This window comes from Somniosus microcephalus, chromosome 5 (assembly GCF_052327205.1).
Source record: "Somniosus microcephalus isolate GS21.2 chromosome 5, FLI_Smic_1.0, whole genome shotgun sequence".
Taxonomy (NCBI): Eukaryota; Metazoa; Chordata; class Chondrichthyes; order Squaliformes; family Somniosidae; genus Somniosus; species Somniosus microcephalus.
The window spans coordinates 30,558,360-30,576,953 of NC_140991.1; the positions used below are offsets into that span (position 1 = coordinate 30,558,360).

The following is an 18,594-nucleotide window of genomic DNA, read 5'->3' on the forward strand; positions in this document are numbered from 1 at the left end:
AGATCTGAGCTCCCGCCCTATTTTTGACTCTCCCACTCTGAATTTCCCTAGGGGGAAGAGGTGTGCTATGTAATTCGGTTTGTACTGAAATTGGTCCAATTTAGGTTATCCCATAATTTCCCTGGTTTAGATTAATTTGGACTTCTGACAGTACCACAGTCCATCTCAGTAAATGCTGTGACAGCAGTTGCCTACAAAACTTACTACAGATTTAAGTTATTCAAGTCCCAACCTTGCATTCCAAGAGCCAAAAATCAGATTTAATGTGCTAATCCCTACTGCAGGAGCAGTCTGCGGATTGCAGTGTGGTTAAGGAAAGTGCCTTTCTTTAGGGATGACCAATGGTGAGCAGCAAGAACTTTCCCTAAGGATTTTGGTTATGGGGAGAAGTGGAAAATAAAATGACGAGTTGGAATTTCTTATACAAAGTGTGAAATTCTTCATTAATGGTTATAAAGCACAAACACTGCAAATACAATTTATAGCATTATGAACTATGCTAAATCCTTTGCTAAAACCACAAATGATTACACACTAAATTTGTATATTTTGAAAACAGCTGCAGCCTAACTGGAGTACAGAGAACAGCATGCCTTCCAATTATTTAATATATTCTGTGCAATCTAGAACTATGCCGATAATTAAAAAACAAATTTTCAAGTGCCATATTAAGTGGATATCTGAATTTACAGACATGACAGATCTTTACCATATTTTGAATGATTTTTGAAGTGCATATTTATATTTAGAATAGAAAATAGTGAAGTCCAGAAAATTAATTATAGAATTTCTGGATTAATATGGTGAACTGACAGAAAAACACAGGAAAAATAAGACAATAAATTATATATATGATGATTAGTCAAATAGATACAATAATGCTGCTTTTATACTTATCTACCTCAGTGGGATGTGAGAGGCCCATTAAACAATGCTGACTCTCACCAGGGGTTGTGGCACTGCAGTTTTCTCAAACTCCTAGTGCCTCCAAGCATGTGTAGGTATACATGTGTAATCATATCTTGCTTAAGGACCTGTGCACATGCAGCGATACTTTCCATTTTAAATCTCCCTCTCCTCGAGTGAGGTTGGATTTGCACTGAGAGCGCTCAGTTTTTGTTCACATTTTGATGTCATGTGTGTTCTGGACCACAATGGTAGCCCCTGTTGTTATTACTGAGGCATTTCAATATCAGAACATCCATTTAAGAGGGCCTCACTGAAAATAATACAGCTGTACTGATTTTGAATTAGTCTAGGCTATGCTATGAATCAATCTCCAAATTTACACCAATATCAGTGTGAATTAGATGCCAAGTAATCAGAATAAGAGCAACACTGACATTTCATTAAAACTATCTATTCACTTCTACTGAGCATATAAAACTAAATTCTGCACTAAAAGCATACTTTCAAAATTCTGATGGTTCACAGATCCCTCTTTTGAAACCCTTCAAATTCTTCAATGTAAAGTTTAAACTGAATAGTAAAATGTAACATAGAATTGGAATCTTAATTACTCCTTTGAAATTATGGATTGAAGAGACAGTGTGAAGCGCCCAACTCTGATGCACTCTATGAGAACACTAAACTAATCCATTGATAGGGGGTACACAACAGCAACATAAATGTCATTAAAAGCGTGTAGTATTTCAAATTTTGCAATGTTTAAATTTCAGCTGCTATTACCAATATACCTTTTTTGGTGTTACATAGAAGATAGGAGCAGGAGTAGGCCATTCGGCCCCTCGAGCCTGTTCTGCCATTTAATGAGATCATGGCTGATCATCCAAATTCAGTACCCTGTCCCTGCTTTCTCCCCATATCCCTTGATCCCTTTAGCCTTAAGAAATATATCTAACCGGTGGCAGAGAGTCAGGAGCAGCATACCAGTTCAACAGCAGGGGAGAGGGGTAAAAAGTAATCAAAGTGTGACGTCACCAGGAAGCAGGTAAGTGATTGGTTGGTGAGTATTTGGTTGGTGAGTATATCTCTTTTTATTAAACTTTAACTCTGGTTTATAGTTTCTAAGGTCTCTCTGGTGTAGCAGGGACTGTTGGTAAACCAGTTAACAGTAGTGTAATTAGTGGGATTGATTAATTAATTGAATTTAAATTAAATCAAAGGGTAAGTCATGGCAGGAAAGCCGGGCCCCGTGATCTGCTCCTCCTGCGATATGTGGGAACTCAGGGACACTTCCTGTGTCCCTGACAACTACATGTGCAGGAAGTGCATCCAGCTGCAGCTACTGACAGACCGCATTGCGGCGCTGGAGCTGCGATTGGACACATACTGGAGCGTTCACGATGCTCAGGACAACGTGAATAGCACGTTTACGGAGTTGGACACACCGCAGGTAGAGGTTGGACAGGAAGAAAGGGAACGGGTGACCAACAGGCAGAGTACTAGGCGCAGGCAGGTAGTGCAGGGGTCCCCTGTGGCTATCCCCCTCTCCAACAGATACACCACTTTGAGTACTGTTGGGGGGGATGGCTTATCAGAGGAAGGCAGCAGCAGCCAACTTCCTGGCACCAGGGGTGGCTCTGCTGCACAGAATGGGAGGAAAGAGGGGTAGAGCTATAGTAATAGGGGATTCAATTGTAAGGGGAATAGATAGGCGTTTCTGCGGCCGCAAACGAGACTCCAGGATGGTGTGTTGCCTCCCTGGTGCAAGGGTCAAGGATGTCTCCGAGCGACTCCAGAACATCTTGGAAGGGGAGGGTGAACAGCCAGTTGTCGTGATGCATATAGGCACCAACGATATAGGTAAAAAGCGGGATGAGGTCCTAAAAGCGGAGTATAGGGAGTTAGGAGATAAATTAAAAAACAGGACCTCAAAGGTAGTAATCTCAGGATTGCTACCAGTGCCACATGCTAGTCAGAGTAGAAATAGAAGGATACTTCAGATGAATACGTGGCTAGAGGAATGGTGCCAGGGGGAGGGATTCAAGTTCCTGGGACATTGGAACCGGTTCTGGGGGAGGTGGGACCAGTTCAAACCGGACGGTTTGCACCTGGGCAGGGCTGGAACCAATGTCCTAGGGGGAGTGTTTGCTAGTGCTGTGGGGGAGGGTTTAAACTAAAATGGCAGGGGGTTGGGAACCTGAGCAAGGAGACAGAGGAAAGGGAAACAAGGGTAAAAGCAAAGGATAGGAAGAAGAAAAACAAAAGTGGCAGTCAGAGAAATCACCGGTTTAAATCAAACATGGCCACAGTAAATAATAATTCTAATAGGTCTAAGAGTGTTAAAAAAACAAGCCTGAAGGCTTTGTGTCTTAATGCGAGGAGCATTTGTAAGAAGGTGGATGAATTGGCTGCGCAAATAGAAGTAAACAAATACGATTTGGTTGGGATTACGGAAACGTGGCTCAAGGAAGGCCAGGACTGGGAACTCAACATCCAGGGGTATTCGATATTCAGGAAAGATAGGCAAAAAGGGAGGTGGGGTAGCATTACTGGTTAAAGAAGGAATTAACACAATTGTAATGAAGGATATTAGCTCTGATGAGGTGGAATCTGTATGGGTAGAATTGAGAAATACTAAGGGGGAAAAAACGTTAGTGGGAGTGGTTTATAGACCTCCAAACAGTAAGGCAGAGGTTGGGGATGGCATTAAAAGAGAAATTAAAGAAGCGTGCAATAAGGGCACAGCAGTCATCATGGGTGACTTTAATCTACATATAGATTGGGCCAACCAAATGAGTAACAATACTGTGGAGGAGGAATTCCTGGAGTGTTTACGGGATGGTTTCCTGGACCAATATGTCGAGGAACCAACCAGAGATCAGGCCATCTTAGACTGGGTATTATGTAACGAGAAAGGATTAATTAGCAATCTTGTTATAAGAGGCCCCTTGGGTCAGAGCGATCATATGATGATCGAATTCTTCATTAAGATGGAGAATGAAGTAGTTGACTCGGAGACTAGGGTCCTCAATTTAAATAAAGGAAACTATGATGGTATGAGGAGCGAGTTGGGTAGGATTGATTGGGGAATGGCACTCAAAGGGTTGACGGTGGATAGGCAATGGCAAACATTCAAAGACCGAATGGATGAACTACAGAATTTGTTCATCCCAGTTTGGCATAAAAATAAAACAAAAAAGGTGACCCAACCGTGGCTAACAAGGGAAATTAGGGATAGCATAAGATCCAAGGAGAGGACATATAAATTGGCCAGAAAAAGCAATAATCGTGAGGATTGGGAGCAGTTTAGGATTCAACAAAGGAGGACAAAGGGATTAATTAAGAAAGGGAAAATAGAATATGAGAGTAAGCTTGCAGAGAACATAAAAACTGACTGTAAAAGCTTTTATAGATATGTGAAGAGAAAAAGATTGGTGAAGTCAAGCGTAGGTCCCTTGCAGTCAGAATTGGGGGAATTTATAATGGGGAACAAAGAAATGGCAGACCAACTAAATACATATTTCGGTTCTGTCTTCACAAAGGAGGACACAAATAACCTCCCAGAGATGCCGGGGAACATAGGGTCTGATGAAAGGGTGGAACTGAAAGAAATCAGTATTTGTAGGGAAATGGTGTTAGGAAAATTGATGGGACTGAAGGCCGATAAATCCCCAGGGTACTTAAGGAAGTGGCCCTAGAAATAGTAGATGCATTGCTGGTCAACTTCCAGAACTCGATAGACTCTGGAACGGTACCCATGGATTGGCGGGTAGCTAATGTTACCCCACTATTCAAAAAAGGTGGTAGAGAAAAGGTGGGGAATTATAGACAGGTAAGCTTGACATCGGTAGTGGGGAAAATGCTAGAGTCCATTATAAAAGATGTAATAGCAGACCACTTGGAAAGCAGTGACTGGATCGGACAAAGTCAACATGGATTTACAAAAGGTAAATCATGCTTGACTAATCTACTGGAATTTTTTGAGGATGTAACTGGTAAAATAGATAAGGGAGAACCAGTGGATGTGGTGTATTTGGACTTTCAGAAGGCTTTCGATAAGGTCCCGCATAAGAGATTAGCGTGCAAAATTAAGGCACATGGGATTGGGGGCAAGGTATTGACTTGGATAGAGAACTGGTTGGCGGACAGAAAGCAAAGAGTTGGAATAAACGGGTCGTTTTCCGAGTGGCAGGCAGTGACTAGTGGGGTACCGCAAGGATCGGTCCTAGGACCCCAGCTGTTCACAATATATATTAATGATCTGGACGAGGGAATTGGATGTAATATCTCCAAATTTGCAGACGACACAAAGTTGGGGGGGAGGGTATGCTGTGAGGAGGATGTCGTGAAACTCCAGCACGATTTGGACAGGTTGGGTGATTGGGCAGAAACACATGGCAAATGCACTATAATGTGGATAAATGTGAGGTTATCCACTTTGGTGGCAAAAACAGGAAGGCAGATTATTATTTGAATGGTAATAGATTGGGAGAAGGGGAAGTGCAAAGAGACCTGGGTGTTCTTGTACACCAGTCGCTGAAGGTAAGCATGCAGGTGCAGCAGGCGGTTAAGAAGGCAAATGGTATGTTGGCCTTCGTAGCAAGAGGGTTCGAGTACAAGAACAAGGATGTCTTGCTGCAGTTGTACAGGGCCTTGGTGAGACCACACCTTGAGTATTGTGTGCAGTTTTGGTCGCCTTACCTGAGGAAGGACGTTCTTGCCATGGAAGGAATGCAGCGAAGATTCACCAGGCTGATACCTGGGATGGCAGGAATGACGTATGAGGAGAGATTGTGTCGATTGGGCTTATACTCACTGGAGTTTAGAAGATTGAGAGGGGATCTCATCGAAACCTATAAAATTCTGTAAGGCCTGGACAGACTAGATGCAGGAAGGATGTTTCTGATGGCCGGGGAGTCCAGAACCAGGGGTCATAGTCTAAAGATAAGGGGTAAGCCATTTAGGACTGAAATGAGGAGGAATTTCTTCACCCAGAGAGTGGTGAACCTGTGGAATTCTCTGCCACAGAGGGCGGTGGAGGCCAGTTCATCAAGTGTATTCAAGAAAGAGTTGGATATATTTCTTAAGGCTGAAGGGATCAAGGGATATGGGGAGAAGGCAGGGACCGGGTACTGAATTTGGATGATCAGCATGATCTCATTGAATGGCGGAGCAGGCTCGAAGGGCCTACTCCTGCTCCTATCTTCTATGTATCTATGTAACTCCTTCTTGAATATATTTAAGAATTGGCCTCAACTGCCTTCTGTGGTAGAGAATTCCACAGGTTCACCACTCTCTGGGTGAAGAAATTCCTCCTCATCTCAGTCCTAAATGGCTTAACCCTTATCCATAGATTGTGACCCCTGGTTCTGGACTCCCCCGCCATCGGGAACATCCTTCCTGCATCTAGTCTGTCTAGTCCTGTTAGAATTTTATACATTTCAATGAGATCCTTTCTCATTCTTCTAAACTAATCGACCCAATCTCTCCTCATACGTCATTCCTGCCATCCCAGGCATCTGGTGAATCTTCGCTGCACTCCCTCCATGGTAAGAACATCCTTCCTCAGATAAGGTGACCAAAACTGCACACAATACTCAAGGTGTGGTCTCACGAAGGCCCTGTACAACTGCAGCAAGACATCCTTGCTCCTGTACTCGAATCCTCTCGCTACGAAGGCCAACATACCATTTGCCTTCTGAACCGCCTGCTGCACCAGCATGCTTACCTTCAGCGACTGGTGCACAAGGACACCCAGGTCTCGTTACACTTCCCCTTTTCCCAATCTAATGCCGTTCAGATAATAAACTGCCTTCCTGTTTTTGCCACCGAAGTGGATAACCTTGCATTTATCCACATTATACTGCATCTGCCATGCATCTGCCCAAATCATACTGGAGTTTCTCTGCATCCTCCTCGCAGCACACCCACCCAACTTTGTGTCGTCTGCAAACTTGGAGATATTACATCTAGTTTCCTCGTCTAGATCATTAATATATATTGTGAATAGCTGGGGTCCTAGCACCAATCCCTGTGGTACCCCACTAGTCACTGCCTGCCACTCGGAAAAGACCCGTTTATTCCAACTCTTTGCTTCCTGTCTGCCAACCAGTTCTCTATCCAAGTCAGTACCTTACCCCCAATCCCATGTGCTGTAACTTTGCACGCTAATCTCTTATGCAGGACCTTATCGAAAGCCTTCTGAAAGTCCAAATACACCACATTCACATGTTTTGGGGGGGGGGGGGGGAGAAGAAAAAGATGACAGACTCTAAAGTATAACTGGATCTGAATAAAGCAAGCAACTGGTTCAAATCTGTCAATATTCATAATTGTTTTTACTCAAACTAAGAGCAATAGATCAACATATGCAAAGTCGCGCATGGAGCTTTGGGGCAGTCTGGGACAGTGAAAATTTATAGCATTACTTTAATGAAGAGACACTATACCATGGTTAGGTGGAGGCAAAGGCGGTGGAGGTGCCTGGTTAGCTGAAGGACTTAACACGGCTGTAAACAGATCTTCCACTTCCTTCCCCTCCAGTTCTTTATTTGAAAAAACAAAGGTGATAATGTTAGTAGGAATTAAAACTCTGGTGAAGTATAGATCATTTATCAAACTATTTAAATAGTTGAAAATAAATACCTGGAATTTTGTACAGCTTACTTAGAATTGTACCTGTACAAAAAAATAAAGTTTTCAGTCATTTGTCAAAAAATCTTGCCACAATTTGATGCAAAATAAAACGCATGGGAGGTGGACAAAATATCTTACCATCTGTGACGATTTTCTCAAGATCGGGGCTAAGTATTCGGTCTAGTTGCTCCTCAGTCAAAGAACGTGAACCTTGGCCTCCACTTGACTGGGAAACTGTAGATGGATCCTCTGAAATGGGGCCAATATCCAGTCCAGCTAAACAAAAAGTTAGTTGTATTATTTTGACAGAAATCAGTAAATACACTGGAAACCTGTGATTCGTGAAGCTGGGGGTACTCATTAGTTGCCTTAGGGCTTCTAAATGAGAAACTTTATGATCAGTAACTCATTTTGAATAAAACTTTCAGCTTTGCGAAAGTCCTGTGCAGATCATTACTCAGCTAGAAGCGACCCGAGTATTGCAATGCCTAGATTCAGAATGATACAGCACAGTAACAGACATACAAGCAACAAGTCTGTGCTGTAACATTCTATGATTCTAGGCATTGCTGATGCTTTTCTTCACATGCTACCCAGTCTAATCCCACTCTTCTGCGCACTCGCATCCCCTTTACTATTCCTCTTTTTCAAGCAACTATTTATGGACTCTGCTTCAACAATGGTTTATGGCAGAGAATTCAAAATTCTAAGTAGTGTAAAGAAATTGTTTGTAACCTCTTTGTTAAATCGTTGTGATTCTCTAAAATTTGTGCCCTTTTGTTACTGTTTCAACACAAAGAATCTATATACTATTCACAAAAGAACCAGAGGCGACATGAGAACATAAGAAATTGGACCAGGAGTTGGCCATATAGCCCTTCGAGCCTGCTCCGCAATTCACTCAGATCATGGATGATCTTCGACCTCAACTCCCCTTTCACACCCGATCCCCATATCACTTGATTCCCTTGGACTCCAAAAATCTATCGATCTCAGCCTTGAATACACTCAACGACTGAGCATCCATAACCCTCTGTGGTAGAGAATTCCAAAGATTCACAACTCTGAGTGAAGACATTCCTCCTCATCTCAGTCTTAAATGGCCAACCTCTTATCCTGAGACTATGCCCCTAGTTCTTGACTCTCAAAAGCAAGGGAAACAGCCTCTCGGCATCTACCTTGTCAATCCCCTTCAGAATCTTATATATGTTTCAATGAGATCACCTCTCATTCTTCTAAACTGCAGAGAGTATAGGCCCATTCTAGCAAGTATGTCCTTCCTTAGGTACAGAGACCAAAACTATACACAGTACCCCAGGTGTAGTCTCATCAAAGCCCTGTACAACTGCAGCAAGACTTCCTTACTCTTGTACTCCAATCCCCTTGCAATAAAGGCTAACATACCATTTGCCTTCCGACTGCTTGCTGCACCTGCAGTTAACTTTGTGTTTTGTGTACAAGGATATCCAAATCCCTCTGAACACCAACATTAGTTTCTCAGGATGTAAAAAATATTCTGATTTTCTGTTCTTCCTACCAAAGTGAATAACCTCACATTTCCCCACATTACACTCCATCTGCCACCTTATTGCCCATTGACTTGACCTGTCTATATCCCTCTGCAGGCTCTTCGTGTCCTTGTCACAGCTTACTTTCCCACCAAGCTTTTTATCGTCAGCAAACTTGGATACATTACACTTGGTCCCTTCATCTAAGTCATTAATATAGAATGTAAATAGCTGAGGCCCCAGCACTGATGCTTGCAGCACCCCACTAGTAACAGCCTGCCAACTTGAAAATTACCCTTTATTCCGACAATCTGTTTTCTGTCCTTCAACCAATCCTCTATCCATGCCAATATATTACCCTCAACTCCATGAGCCCATGAGGTCATTTTTCTTTACATAACGAGTGGTTAGGATTTGGAATGGATTTCCTCATAGGATGGTGGATACAGATTCAATAGTTGCCTTCAAAAGGGAATTGGATAAATACTTGAAGGAAAAAAAAATTGCAGAGATACAGGGAAAGAGCAGGGGAAGTGGGACTAACTGGAATGCTCTCTTAAAGTGCCAGCGCAGACTCGATGGGCCGAATAGCCTCCTTCTGTGCTGTACTATTCAATGGTTCTATGATTATAACCCTTCAAAATCTTGAAGACTTCTGCCAGACTTAACTATTCAAGTATCTCTTCATAATTGTAACCCCTCATCCTCACGAACATCTTATTGAATCTACACTGCCTTTTACTACTTTTATATCCTTCATACTACACAGTGCTCAATACTATACACATTACTCCAACTAAAGTCTTGTACAAGTTCAACATTACCTTCTTTCTTTTCTATTTTATACCTCTGAATAAAATAGCAAGGGTTCAATTTGCCTTTTTTTTTTTACTGCCTTTCCCTAGTCTTACTTCCAAAATGCATGACTTCACATTTCTCTACATTGAACTGCATCTGCCATTTATCTGCCCATCTTCTAGTCTATGTCCTTGTGGAGTCTTTCAAAAATCCATGTTAAAATCTGCCATGCCCCTAATTTGGTAGCAAATTTCAACAGTGCTATCAATATTCGTAAGCAGTAAATAAGGGCAGCTGCAATACAGACCCCTGTGAAACACCACATACCACATCTTGGAGAAATTTCCTTTTACCCCAACCCTTTGCTTCCTCTCTTCCAGCCATTTCCAGCTCTTCCAGCCATTTCCCTAACCATGTGGCCAAAGTCTCCTTAGTTTCATGTGCCATTATCTTTGCCATGTCCCTTATGTGGTATCAACTGCTTTTATAACTCCATATAACTCCATATAAAATCCGCATGCACTAAGCAAGAAAATGTGACTAAGAATTATAGGCAAATGATCCCACTAAGAAGTCACAGTTCCTTGTTAAACATTAAGCCTCCTTTCACCATGACATCAATAGCAGAGCTGATGACATTATGTCCATAAGAACTAGGGATCCTTTGTTCCAAGGAAGTTGCAGTCTTGGCGATAATCAGATAAGCAGTGATAAGAAGCATGATTGCCTATATACAGGAAACTCTCGATTTACCGGCACCTAAAATAACCGGAAATCTCGGTTAACCGGCAAAATTCAGGAGTAGGTTCAGGTAAGTTTTACTTCATATTGTACTTGCCTTCCTCGATCTGTTGCTGTGCAAGGGTGTGGCTGCAGCTGTTGCTAAGCTACAGAGACGCTTGGAACTAGTGGCCATTGTTCGGCACCTGTTGCTAAGCAACAGGGTTTGTTGCTTTATACGGAGCTCTCAGCTCTCCCTATCTTTTACTATAGCTCTCAGTTATCTGGAATTTTTGATGAACCGGCACCACGTCGGTCCCGGATAAAAAAAAGTTTCCTGTAGTCTTATTCTTTCTCTCCCTTTCAATTTTTCATCTAGCTCCATTTCATTTTAGTTTCTTTGGATATCTTCTTTGCAACCATCTCTGTGATGGTCCAAATCTTGTTGGAGTGGGGCATCTCACAGCGTACGCTGTTAATTAGACATTTTCTTTCCTGCATCCTTCAGCTTGAAAAAGTTCTGTGGCTAATTTGCTGGAAGTGTGAGCTGATAACAGTGTGGTGAGGGCAATGGGGCATTGGGGACCTTAATGAACGGCAGGATCAACAGTGTAGCTCCTTAATCAATGAGATTTAAGGACTGAGAAAGAAACAGAGGAACGACACAGAAAGAGGGTGAATTAAGAGTTAAATCAGGTACAGAAAGAGAAAGAGAGGGAAAGAAAGATTGGATTGAGAAGGAGAAATAAACACAAAGGAAAAGTAAGAAAAAAATGAAACAAAGTAAAATTTACAAAATCTCAAAAAAATTTTTTTACTACACGCAGGATTGAGATTGAACACTTCAAATTGTTCCCTTTCTTGGCCAGAGAGGTTGATTGGCATTGCATTAACAATTATCATGTAGTTAAAAGGGTAGTTGCACTCTTAATCATCAGCCCTAACTTTCTGTAGCGAGTTTAATGGGCAATTAATGTGCAAATCCAGCAAATTCTTGAAAATAACAGGGAGGCTAAGGGCAAGATGCTGTTTGTGCAAAACAAACGGTGTAAATCGACCAGTAAGTTCTGGAGATTCACAACTCACGGCGTATCTCTTAATCCCCTGAACTTGCTGGCCGATTTGCACATTAATAATGCCGTGTGTTGTTAACACGCTGTTAGTTTTTCAGCAAGATTTGGCCCATTATCCAAGAGCCAATTTGAAAAATGTTTCCTTTAATCTTTCAAGTATCTTAACAGTTTCCCCTATCTTATGCACCTTCAGCTGTATCGACACTGTTCATCCCAGTTATAGGTATATATAGTTATAGAATGCCTCCTCACATTCGACTCAGAAAACTGCCATTAATTTGCTTCTTTTCCTGTACAAGTGTCACTATTTGCATCAAGTTCTCAAAACAGATATCCAGGTCAGGGAAACGAACTACAAATTCACCAGAATTGTAACATCCATCTGGCTATATTTTCAAATGGATATTAGGATCATGAGGTTAAAGGTCAACATATCAGTAACGCAGTTTGAAATCCTAGTTATTCTACTTTCTAATCATGATGCAAAATGCAGTTTTGTCATTTGTGTGCTAATACTTCAAGCAAACTAGTTAACCATCAAAGTTTGTTAGTGCAACAGAACAGATGAAACTTTAGAAAACAAAGATTCTGAAAACCACACACAGGCATGAACACACACTTGTTTTCGATAAAGACAAAAGCACCAGACATGGGACTACTGCTATCCACCATTTAGTCTCTTACCAAATGGAGAAGGTGAATTCTCGACCTGGAAAGTGCATAAATCAAGACCTACAGGACCCAAACCAGATAAAATGGATGAATAACTGGGAAATAAAGACCAAAAAAACCCAAAAAAGCACACACAGAGAATACGCAACTCAACAGCATGCGACAGGCATTGGGCAGTACAGCATAAAGTAGCATAACCATTGATTGTTAATGTCTTCGGTAACTGCACCAAGCAGCAAAGCATTTTACAGCAAAATAAATCTTGAAAATTTTTTGAAATAGTTGCTGTTCAGGTACAAAAATGATATCTTGCTGCAAATAAAGAGATAGAATAGAAGCAAGAGAAACTTAGGTAAAATGACACGTTCAAACTTCACAGGAAACCACTTATTCTTCTACTACAAGGAGCACTGGAATTGACTGGGGCTGTTCATGAGCTCCACAATGGTGTCCCAATATACCTGACTCATCTCCTGTTTTTCCCAGTTCATCAGAAAGTATTCCAAGGATATCATCTTCTGTGGTAAGGACTTCCGAGAGATCAGCTAGTGGATCATCTCCGTTACCTGCAGAACAATCAGCTCATAATTTTTTCAGGAAATAGTACAGCGTAACAACAACAACTTGTATTTATATAGCACCTCTTCAGTTAGATGTCAAAGATCTGTGTCAATGATGCTATTCAAAGAAAGGCAGGAGTTCACCTTGGATCCTGACTGACATTACTCACTCAACCAATACAGTACCACGGAAAAATTCAACCAGTCGCTCAGCTCATTAGTGTTTGTGGATATTGCTGCCTACATAACAGTTACCACACTACAGAAGTTATTAGGTGCAACATTTTGAGATGTTTCAAAAATGTGATTTTGCTATAGACCTCTGGGTCAAAAATAAACAGGACAGGTTACGCTATGAGCAGGGAAGATAGATAGGAGTAAACAGAAAGGTCACACTAAAGGAGAACTTCAACCAACCTAACATAAACCGGGAATGCCCTTACAATTGCAGTACTAAGGCTGCCCAAGCAGTCTTTCAATCTGAGCTGGCCAATGTAATGCATGACAGCTTTCTGAACCAGTGGATTAAAGGATGCAACAAGACAACGTGCATCTTGATATGATAACAACAAGTGACAGAGTTTAGCATTCTGGGAATGGAAGTATGGGCAATCCTGGGCGATAGCAGCTACAACATGATTAAATGCGACAGGATATTAGGTAAACCAGTAACACAAATCAATATTCAGTTATGCAATTTTGAAAGGGACAGCTTCAAGGCAATGAGGCAAGTGCTTAAATAAATCAACTAGGGACTGGCAGTGAAGAAAACCAGCTGAGGACCAATGAAATACCTTTAAGGACATACAACTTAGGACTAGCATATGTAATTGAAGAAATGTGACCCTAAATGGATTAATAAGACAATACATAGAGAAATAAATAAGAAAAATAAACTCTACAAGGATGTAGAGATAAAGGTGAAAAAAAACTACTGGGGCTGCAGCAGAATCTGATATCGTAGCTAAGGAATTACAGAAGGACCTAGGCAATACTTGCATGCTGGCAGTACAATGGCAGATGCAATTTAATATAGCCTTACACATTGAAAAAAAAAAATGGGAGACATACTTGCTTAATGAATGGTGTTGAAATAGCTAGGAAAGAAACAGTCAGATCTGCACGATAGTGGACTCTACACTGACCACATCCGGCCATTGTACTGCAGCAATTAGCAAAAGATGCAAAATGGTGAGGCATACTACCAAATCAGCAGATAATCTGAAGCCCTCACACTGAAGCACAGTTGAGCACATTACCAATACTGCATTCAGTTTTGGCCATCAAAGCATAAGGGAAACACCCAAACTCTGGAAGCAGAGAAGAGCCATAATTCCTGATATCAGTAGACTGAGTTATGAGGGAAGGTTAGCAAAGTATCAGATTTTCAGCCCTAAAAAGGTGAATGATAGGAGACCTTAGCTACACAAGATACTAAGTGGAATGGAAAAGGTTAATTGTGAGCACTACTTCAGGTAACACCGCTATCACACAATAAGGGAACGTACGCACAAACTGGTAAAAGGCAAGTTTAAAAATGATATAAGGAAGTACTGATGGCACACAAAAAGAATAACTGATACCCAGTGGAACGGTCTTCTAAGTGGGGTCAAAAGTCATTTGAGACACAATTAAATGCTGTGATGGAGAGACAATAAGTTTTAATAGAAGAATGAGCCGAATGGGGCAGTTGGCCTCCCTCATCTGTACTTAACTTTGTAATAAGGTACTACCCAAGTGCACCAAACTCAGCATTAGTTTGTATCCTGGCAACATTATGACCTGTATCAGATCTTTGAAAGAAGTAATGGTCCTTGATATATTACAAGCACACAATGGTAAACACATTAGGACTTGGTGTTGTGTGCTCCATACATACCTTGCCCTCCCTGTTGTTTTGTAGCCACCTGAGCTGTGGCTGAACTCAACAGTGGGTCAGAGGAAGGATCCAGGAAATTTACATTTGCATGCGGTACTCTGTTTGGTAGTTGAGATGATTCTTCATCGGACAGAGCATCCAGACTCAGCTTGCTCTGTCGACTTGTATGCAGCAAGTGTTTTCCGAAGAAGGCTTCCTGTGAAAGCAATGAATGGAGGAAATAACTGATCCAATTACAACTACTGTACTCCAGAATAAACAGAGATTATGGTTATGTTCTGGTAGGATTTGATCATTCAGTGGCTTTGGTTGGGCGAAGCCAATTTTTAAAAAATAAATGTTTCACTCCTCTGCCTTCAGAAAGCTGAATCAACCGAGAAAGTGTGGCTTGGCTATTCATATTTCACCAGCGTCAGATTGCAAAGGTCAACCGAAAGCAGAATTCTGAATTATTTCATTCCATGATCTATACTGAATGTTTTAGAGTTGGGAAAGGAGCAGGAAAGACCACCTCCAGAAATTCAGGAAGGTCAAGACCTTTCATTCTGCTACATTCATTTGCTTGAGGATACAAGAATTTAAAGATCGTTTAAAGGAACACTGTCGTTGCATGGTTGATCCTGGGGGTAGGTTGCTCGTCATAGATCATAAACCCTCCCTTGTTTTGTGCTCATTAAGGCAATGGAAGTCAGTACTAAGGAATGCATTTTTTTCCTAACTTGGGCACCTATGCCCTGATTTTGAAACTTCAGCAAAATCTGCGCCAGGAATGTCTAGCTGCCAGCACAAAGCTAGCCAAAAGTGCACTAAGGTGACTGAGCTCAATTTTGCAGTGCCAGCTTATTTGAATTATTAGCTAGAGCACACGGCTTTGCTTTGGCCCAATGCCAGCAACTAGCCTAATGGGAGCTACAGAAAATCTACCAGTAGCTCAAATTCAAAGGGATACAACCACTTAAAAAGTAAGGGGCTACATATGGAACAAATATTGTTTTACCCTCCATAAAGATGTAAAAGGGAATCGGATATATACCTGAAAATGAAAAAAAATTGCAGGGCTATGGGGAAAAGGGTGGGACTAATTGGATAGCTCTTTCAAAGAGCCATCACAGGCACAATGGGCCAAATGGCCTCTTCCTGTGTTGTAAGACTCAATGAAAACAGATTTTAACTTTGTCATGATTACCCAAGACTGTGGCAGCTGTTGGTTGGAGGGAAGGGGAGGAAAATAAATACCAGGCAAAAATTAAGCAAAACAAAACCCAATGTGGAGACACGAAATAGCAAGCGTCGGAGCATTGCAACAACCTGTGTGATGGCTGGAAAAGTAGATATGATTCCTCAAAGTTGGGTTGGAGTAGCGTTGCCCTGGTTAGCATTTCCCCCCACAGCACAGCAGTATACATTGCCTGTCAGAAGGTGGCAGCTCGTCTAGGCAGTCTGTATAGCACATGGGTGCCATTTGCAGTGCTCTGTACTCTTGGGATCTTACCTACCCAGAAAAAGTTCCAGCTGATGCTTCTTATCCACAGGAAAACAATGTACCTACTACGCGTTACAAACAAGGCTTCTGTTATATGTTTGATACATCTGTGAACTGTCAATTCATTTTGTCTCTGTCATGGCTTGGATTTGATGGCAAGAAGGTTTACTGCAGTTCAAATCCCACCAAGGTTGTTTGATATTTTAAATTCAGTTGATAAAAATCTGGTATCAGTAAGAGAGACCATGAAGCTGTCAGATTATCATAAAAACCTACCTGGTTCACTGATGTTCTTTAGGGAAGGAAACCTGCTATTCTTAACCGGTCTGGCCAATTCATGACTCCAGCCCTACAATAGTGTGGTTCATTCTTAACTGCTCTCTGAAGTGGCCCAGCAAGCAACTCAGTTGGCCCACCACTACTTTCTCAAGGCAGCTAAGGATGGGAAATAATGCTGGCCTTGCCAGCGATGCCCATATCCTGAGTATTTTTTTTAAATTTTTTATATAAAAGTGGTGACCTTAACACTCATGAGAATAGCGGTACAAGTTGCCTGCAGGATCTGGAGCGAACATAGTTAACATAGTTGTGTGACAGCCTCCTTTGTGAAAAGTAGTTGCAACGGGCAGGTTTCTCGGACATATCCAGGAAACGACTGCCTGATATACTGAAAGTGGGGAGTGGCACAAGGATGAATGTGTTAGGAACACGAGAAATATTTATACCTACCTTTCCTGCCCTGCCAATAACTGGAATCCCCAACAAAATTCCCATCACGCCTAATTTAATTGCTGGAAGCAAGACTCTAGTAAGAAATTGTATTGTAAATAGAAGCCTTGCAATGAAAATACATAGAAAGCATAAAATAAATGGGACCATTTATAATTTTCCAACCAACAATTAAAAAGTAATACTGACCTTTAAGAAGCTCAATCCTATAGGTTGGGCCATTCAAACACTGCAATACCTCCATTACATGAGTGAGCAGATCTCCTGGCAGCAAGATAGCTGCAGAACCTGGTATGCAACCAATTTAAATTAAATTTGTGGGTAGAGTGAGGCTTGCTTCACTCAGAGGGCTGTGAATCATGGGAATTCTCTACACCAAAAGGCTGTGGATGCTGAGTCGTTGAGTATATTCAAAGCCGAGATAGATTTTTGGATTCTAGGGGAATCAAGGGCTATGGAGATCAGGCGGGAAAGTAGAGTTGAGGTTGAAGATCAGCCATGATCTTATTGAATGACGGAGCAGGCTGGAAGGGCCAGATGGCCAACTCCTGCTCCTAGTTCTTGTGCTTTGGTCAGCAGTGCAACCTCAACATAACCAACATTTATATTTCTTTGCAAAATGCGGCTTGCTGTGCCGACATGCCCGACTTTTCAACTCTAATTCAGCCCAATAAAGCTCCACGCCATCAGGGGCGCCTCATCGCAACAGGGCAAGAGGCACTAGCTACCAAGTGCAATCAAAAAAATATAGCACAGGAAACTGTGTGCTATCCGGCACCCACGGGACCGAGCTGCTGCCGTTGCCTCAAAACTGCCGTACTCTCCAGAGTTAATGTTGAGAGATGACAACAAACACTGTCGCTTAGCAACAGCTTCTAAACACTCGGGTGTGGCCCTAAAGCTCTGTAGCTGAAGCTGTTGCTATAGCTACAGACCATGCACAGCTTGACTGTTCAAACAAAGCAAAAAAAAACAAAAAGAATAAAAAACGGCTGCTGATTTTTGCCGGTGGCTCCAGATTGCCGGATAGCTCACCTCCGGATAGCACAAAGTTTCATGCACTATGCAAAGTAAAGCTTCTATTCTGCAACAATGTACAACCTTCAAAGAATCCATCTTACTACACCAGTATGACTTTTGCCACTTGCTTAACACCAGGCATTCTTATGGTGTTTCTGATCAAGAACAGCAATTTACTGTCAATTTGTGTTTAGTTTTGAGCACTTGCAGCTCTGTAACTACTAGAAAATTGGATTGCAACTATCTAAGGACCCTTGCAACAAATTAGGGGAGCTTTGATCCATCAGTCTAATGTGAATTCAAACAGATCCTAGAGGTAGCACTGTCCATTAATGCGTCATGTTACTCACTCCTCTCAATCCAACATTTTACAATCCAAATTTCTGCTCAAACCACAAATGATGTCCTTCCCTGCGTAAACGTTGCATACAACCCACCTGCAGTCGTTTGACGTCATCAGCTGTGTCATCTCTGTCTTTCCAGCTGAATTTGCATTGCGCCTTATTCATTACCAATTTCAGTTTCTTTGTCTCTTAGCAACAATTCTCAAGGACAATCACAAGATTTCTCTCATCTTTTGCTAACACAATCTTACGCTCTTTCTACCTTT

At 41.7% G+C, this 18,594-nt stretch overlaps 1 protein-coding gene across 9 annotated transcripts in view; it reads right to left on the reverse strand.

Moving 5' to 3' along the window:
- The window catches only part of LOC147116985 (histone-lysine N-methyltransferase 2C-like), a 432,640-nt gene that overhangs the window by 94,414 nt on the left and 319,632 nt on the right, over nucleotides 1-18,594 (reverse strand). For 7 of the 9 annotated variants that reach the window (XM_085987500.1, XM_085987501.1, XM_085987505.1 and 4 more), the window contains exons 27-32: nucleotides 14,753-14,948; nucleotides 12,775-12,879; nucleotides 12,326-12,373; nucleotides 7,681-7,818; nucleotides 7,552-7,584; nucleotides 7,356-7,451 (exon numbers count right to left, since the gene is read on the reverse strand). In XM_085987500.1, the coding sequence (XP_085843626.1) occupies nucleotides 7,356-7,451; nucleotides 7,552-7,584; nucleotides 7,681-7,818; nucleotides 12,326-12,373; nucleotides 12,775-12,879; nucleotides 14,753-14,948 (616 nt within the window). The remainder of the gene's footprint in view (nucleotides 1-7,355; nucleotides 7,452-7,551; nucleotides 7,585-7,680; nucleotides 7,819-12,325; nucleotides 12,374-12,774; nucleotides 12,880-14,752; nucleotides 14,949-18,594) is intronic. The other 2 variants (XM_085987507.1, XM_085987506.1) reach the window with 1 other exon arrangement.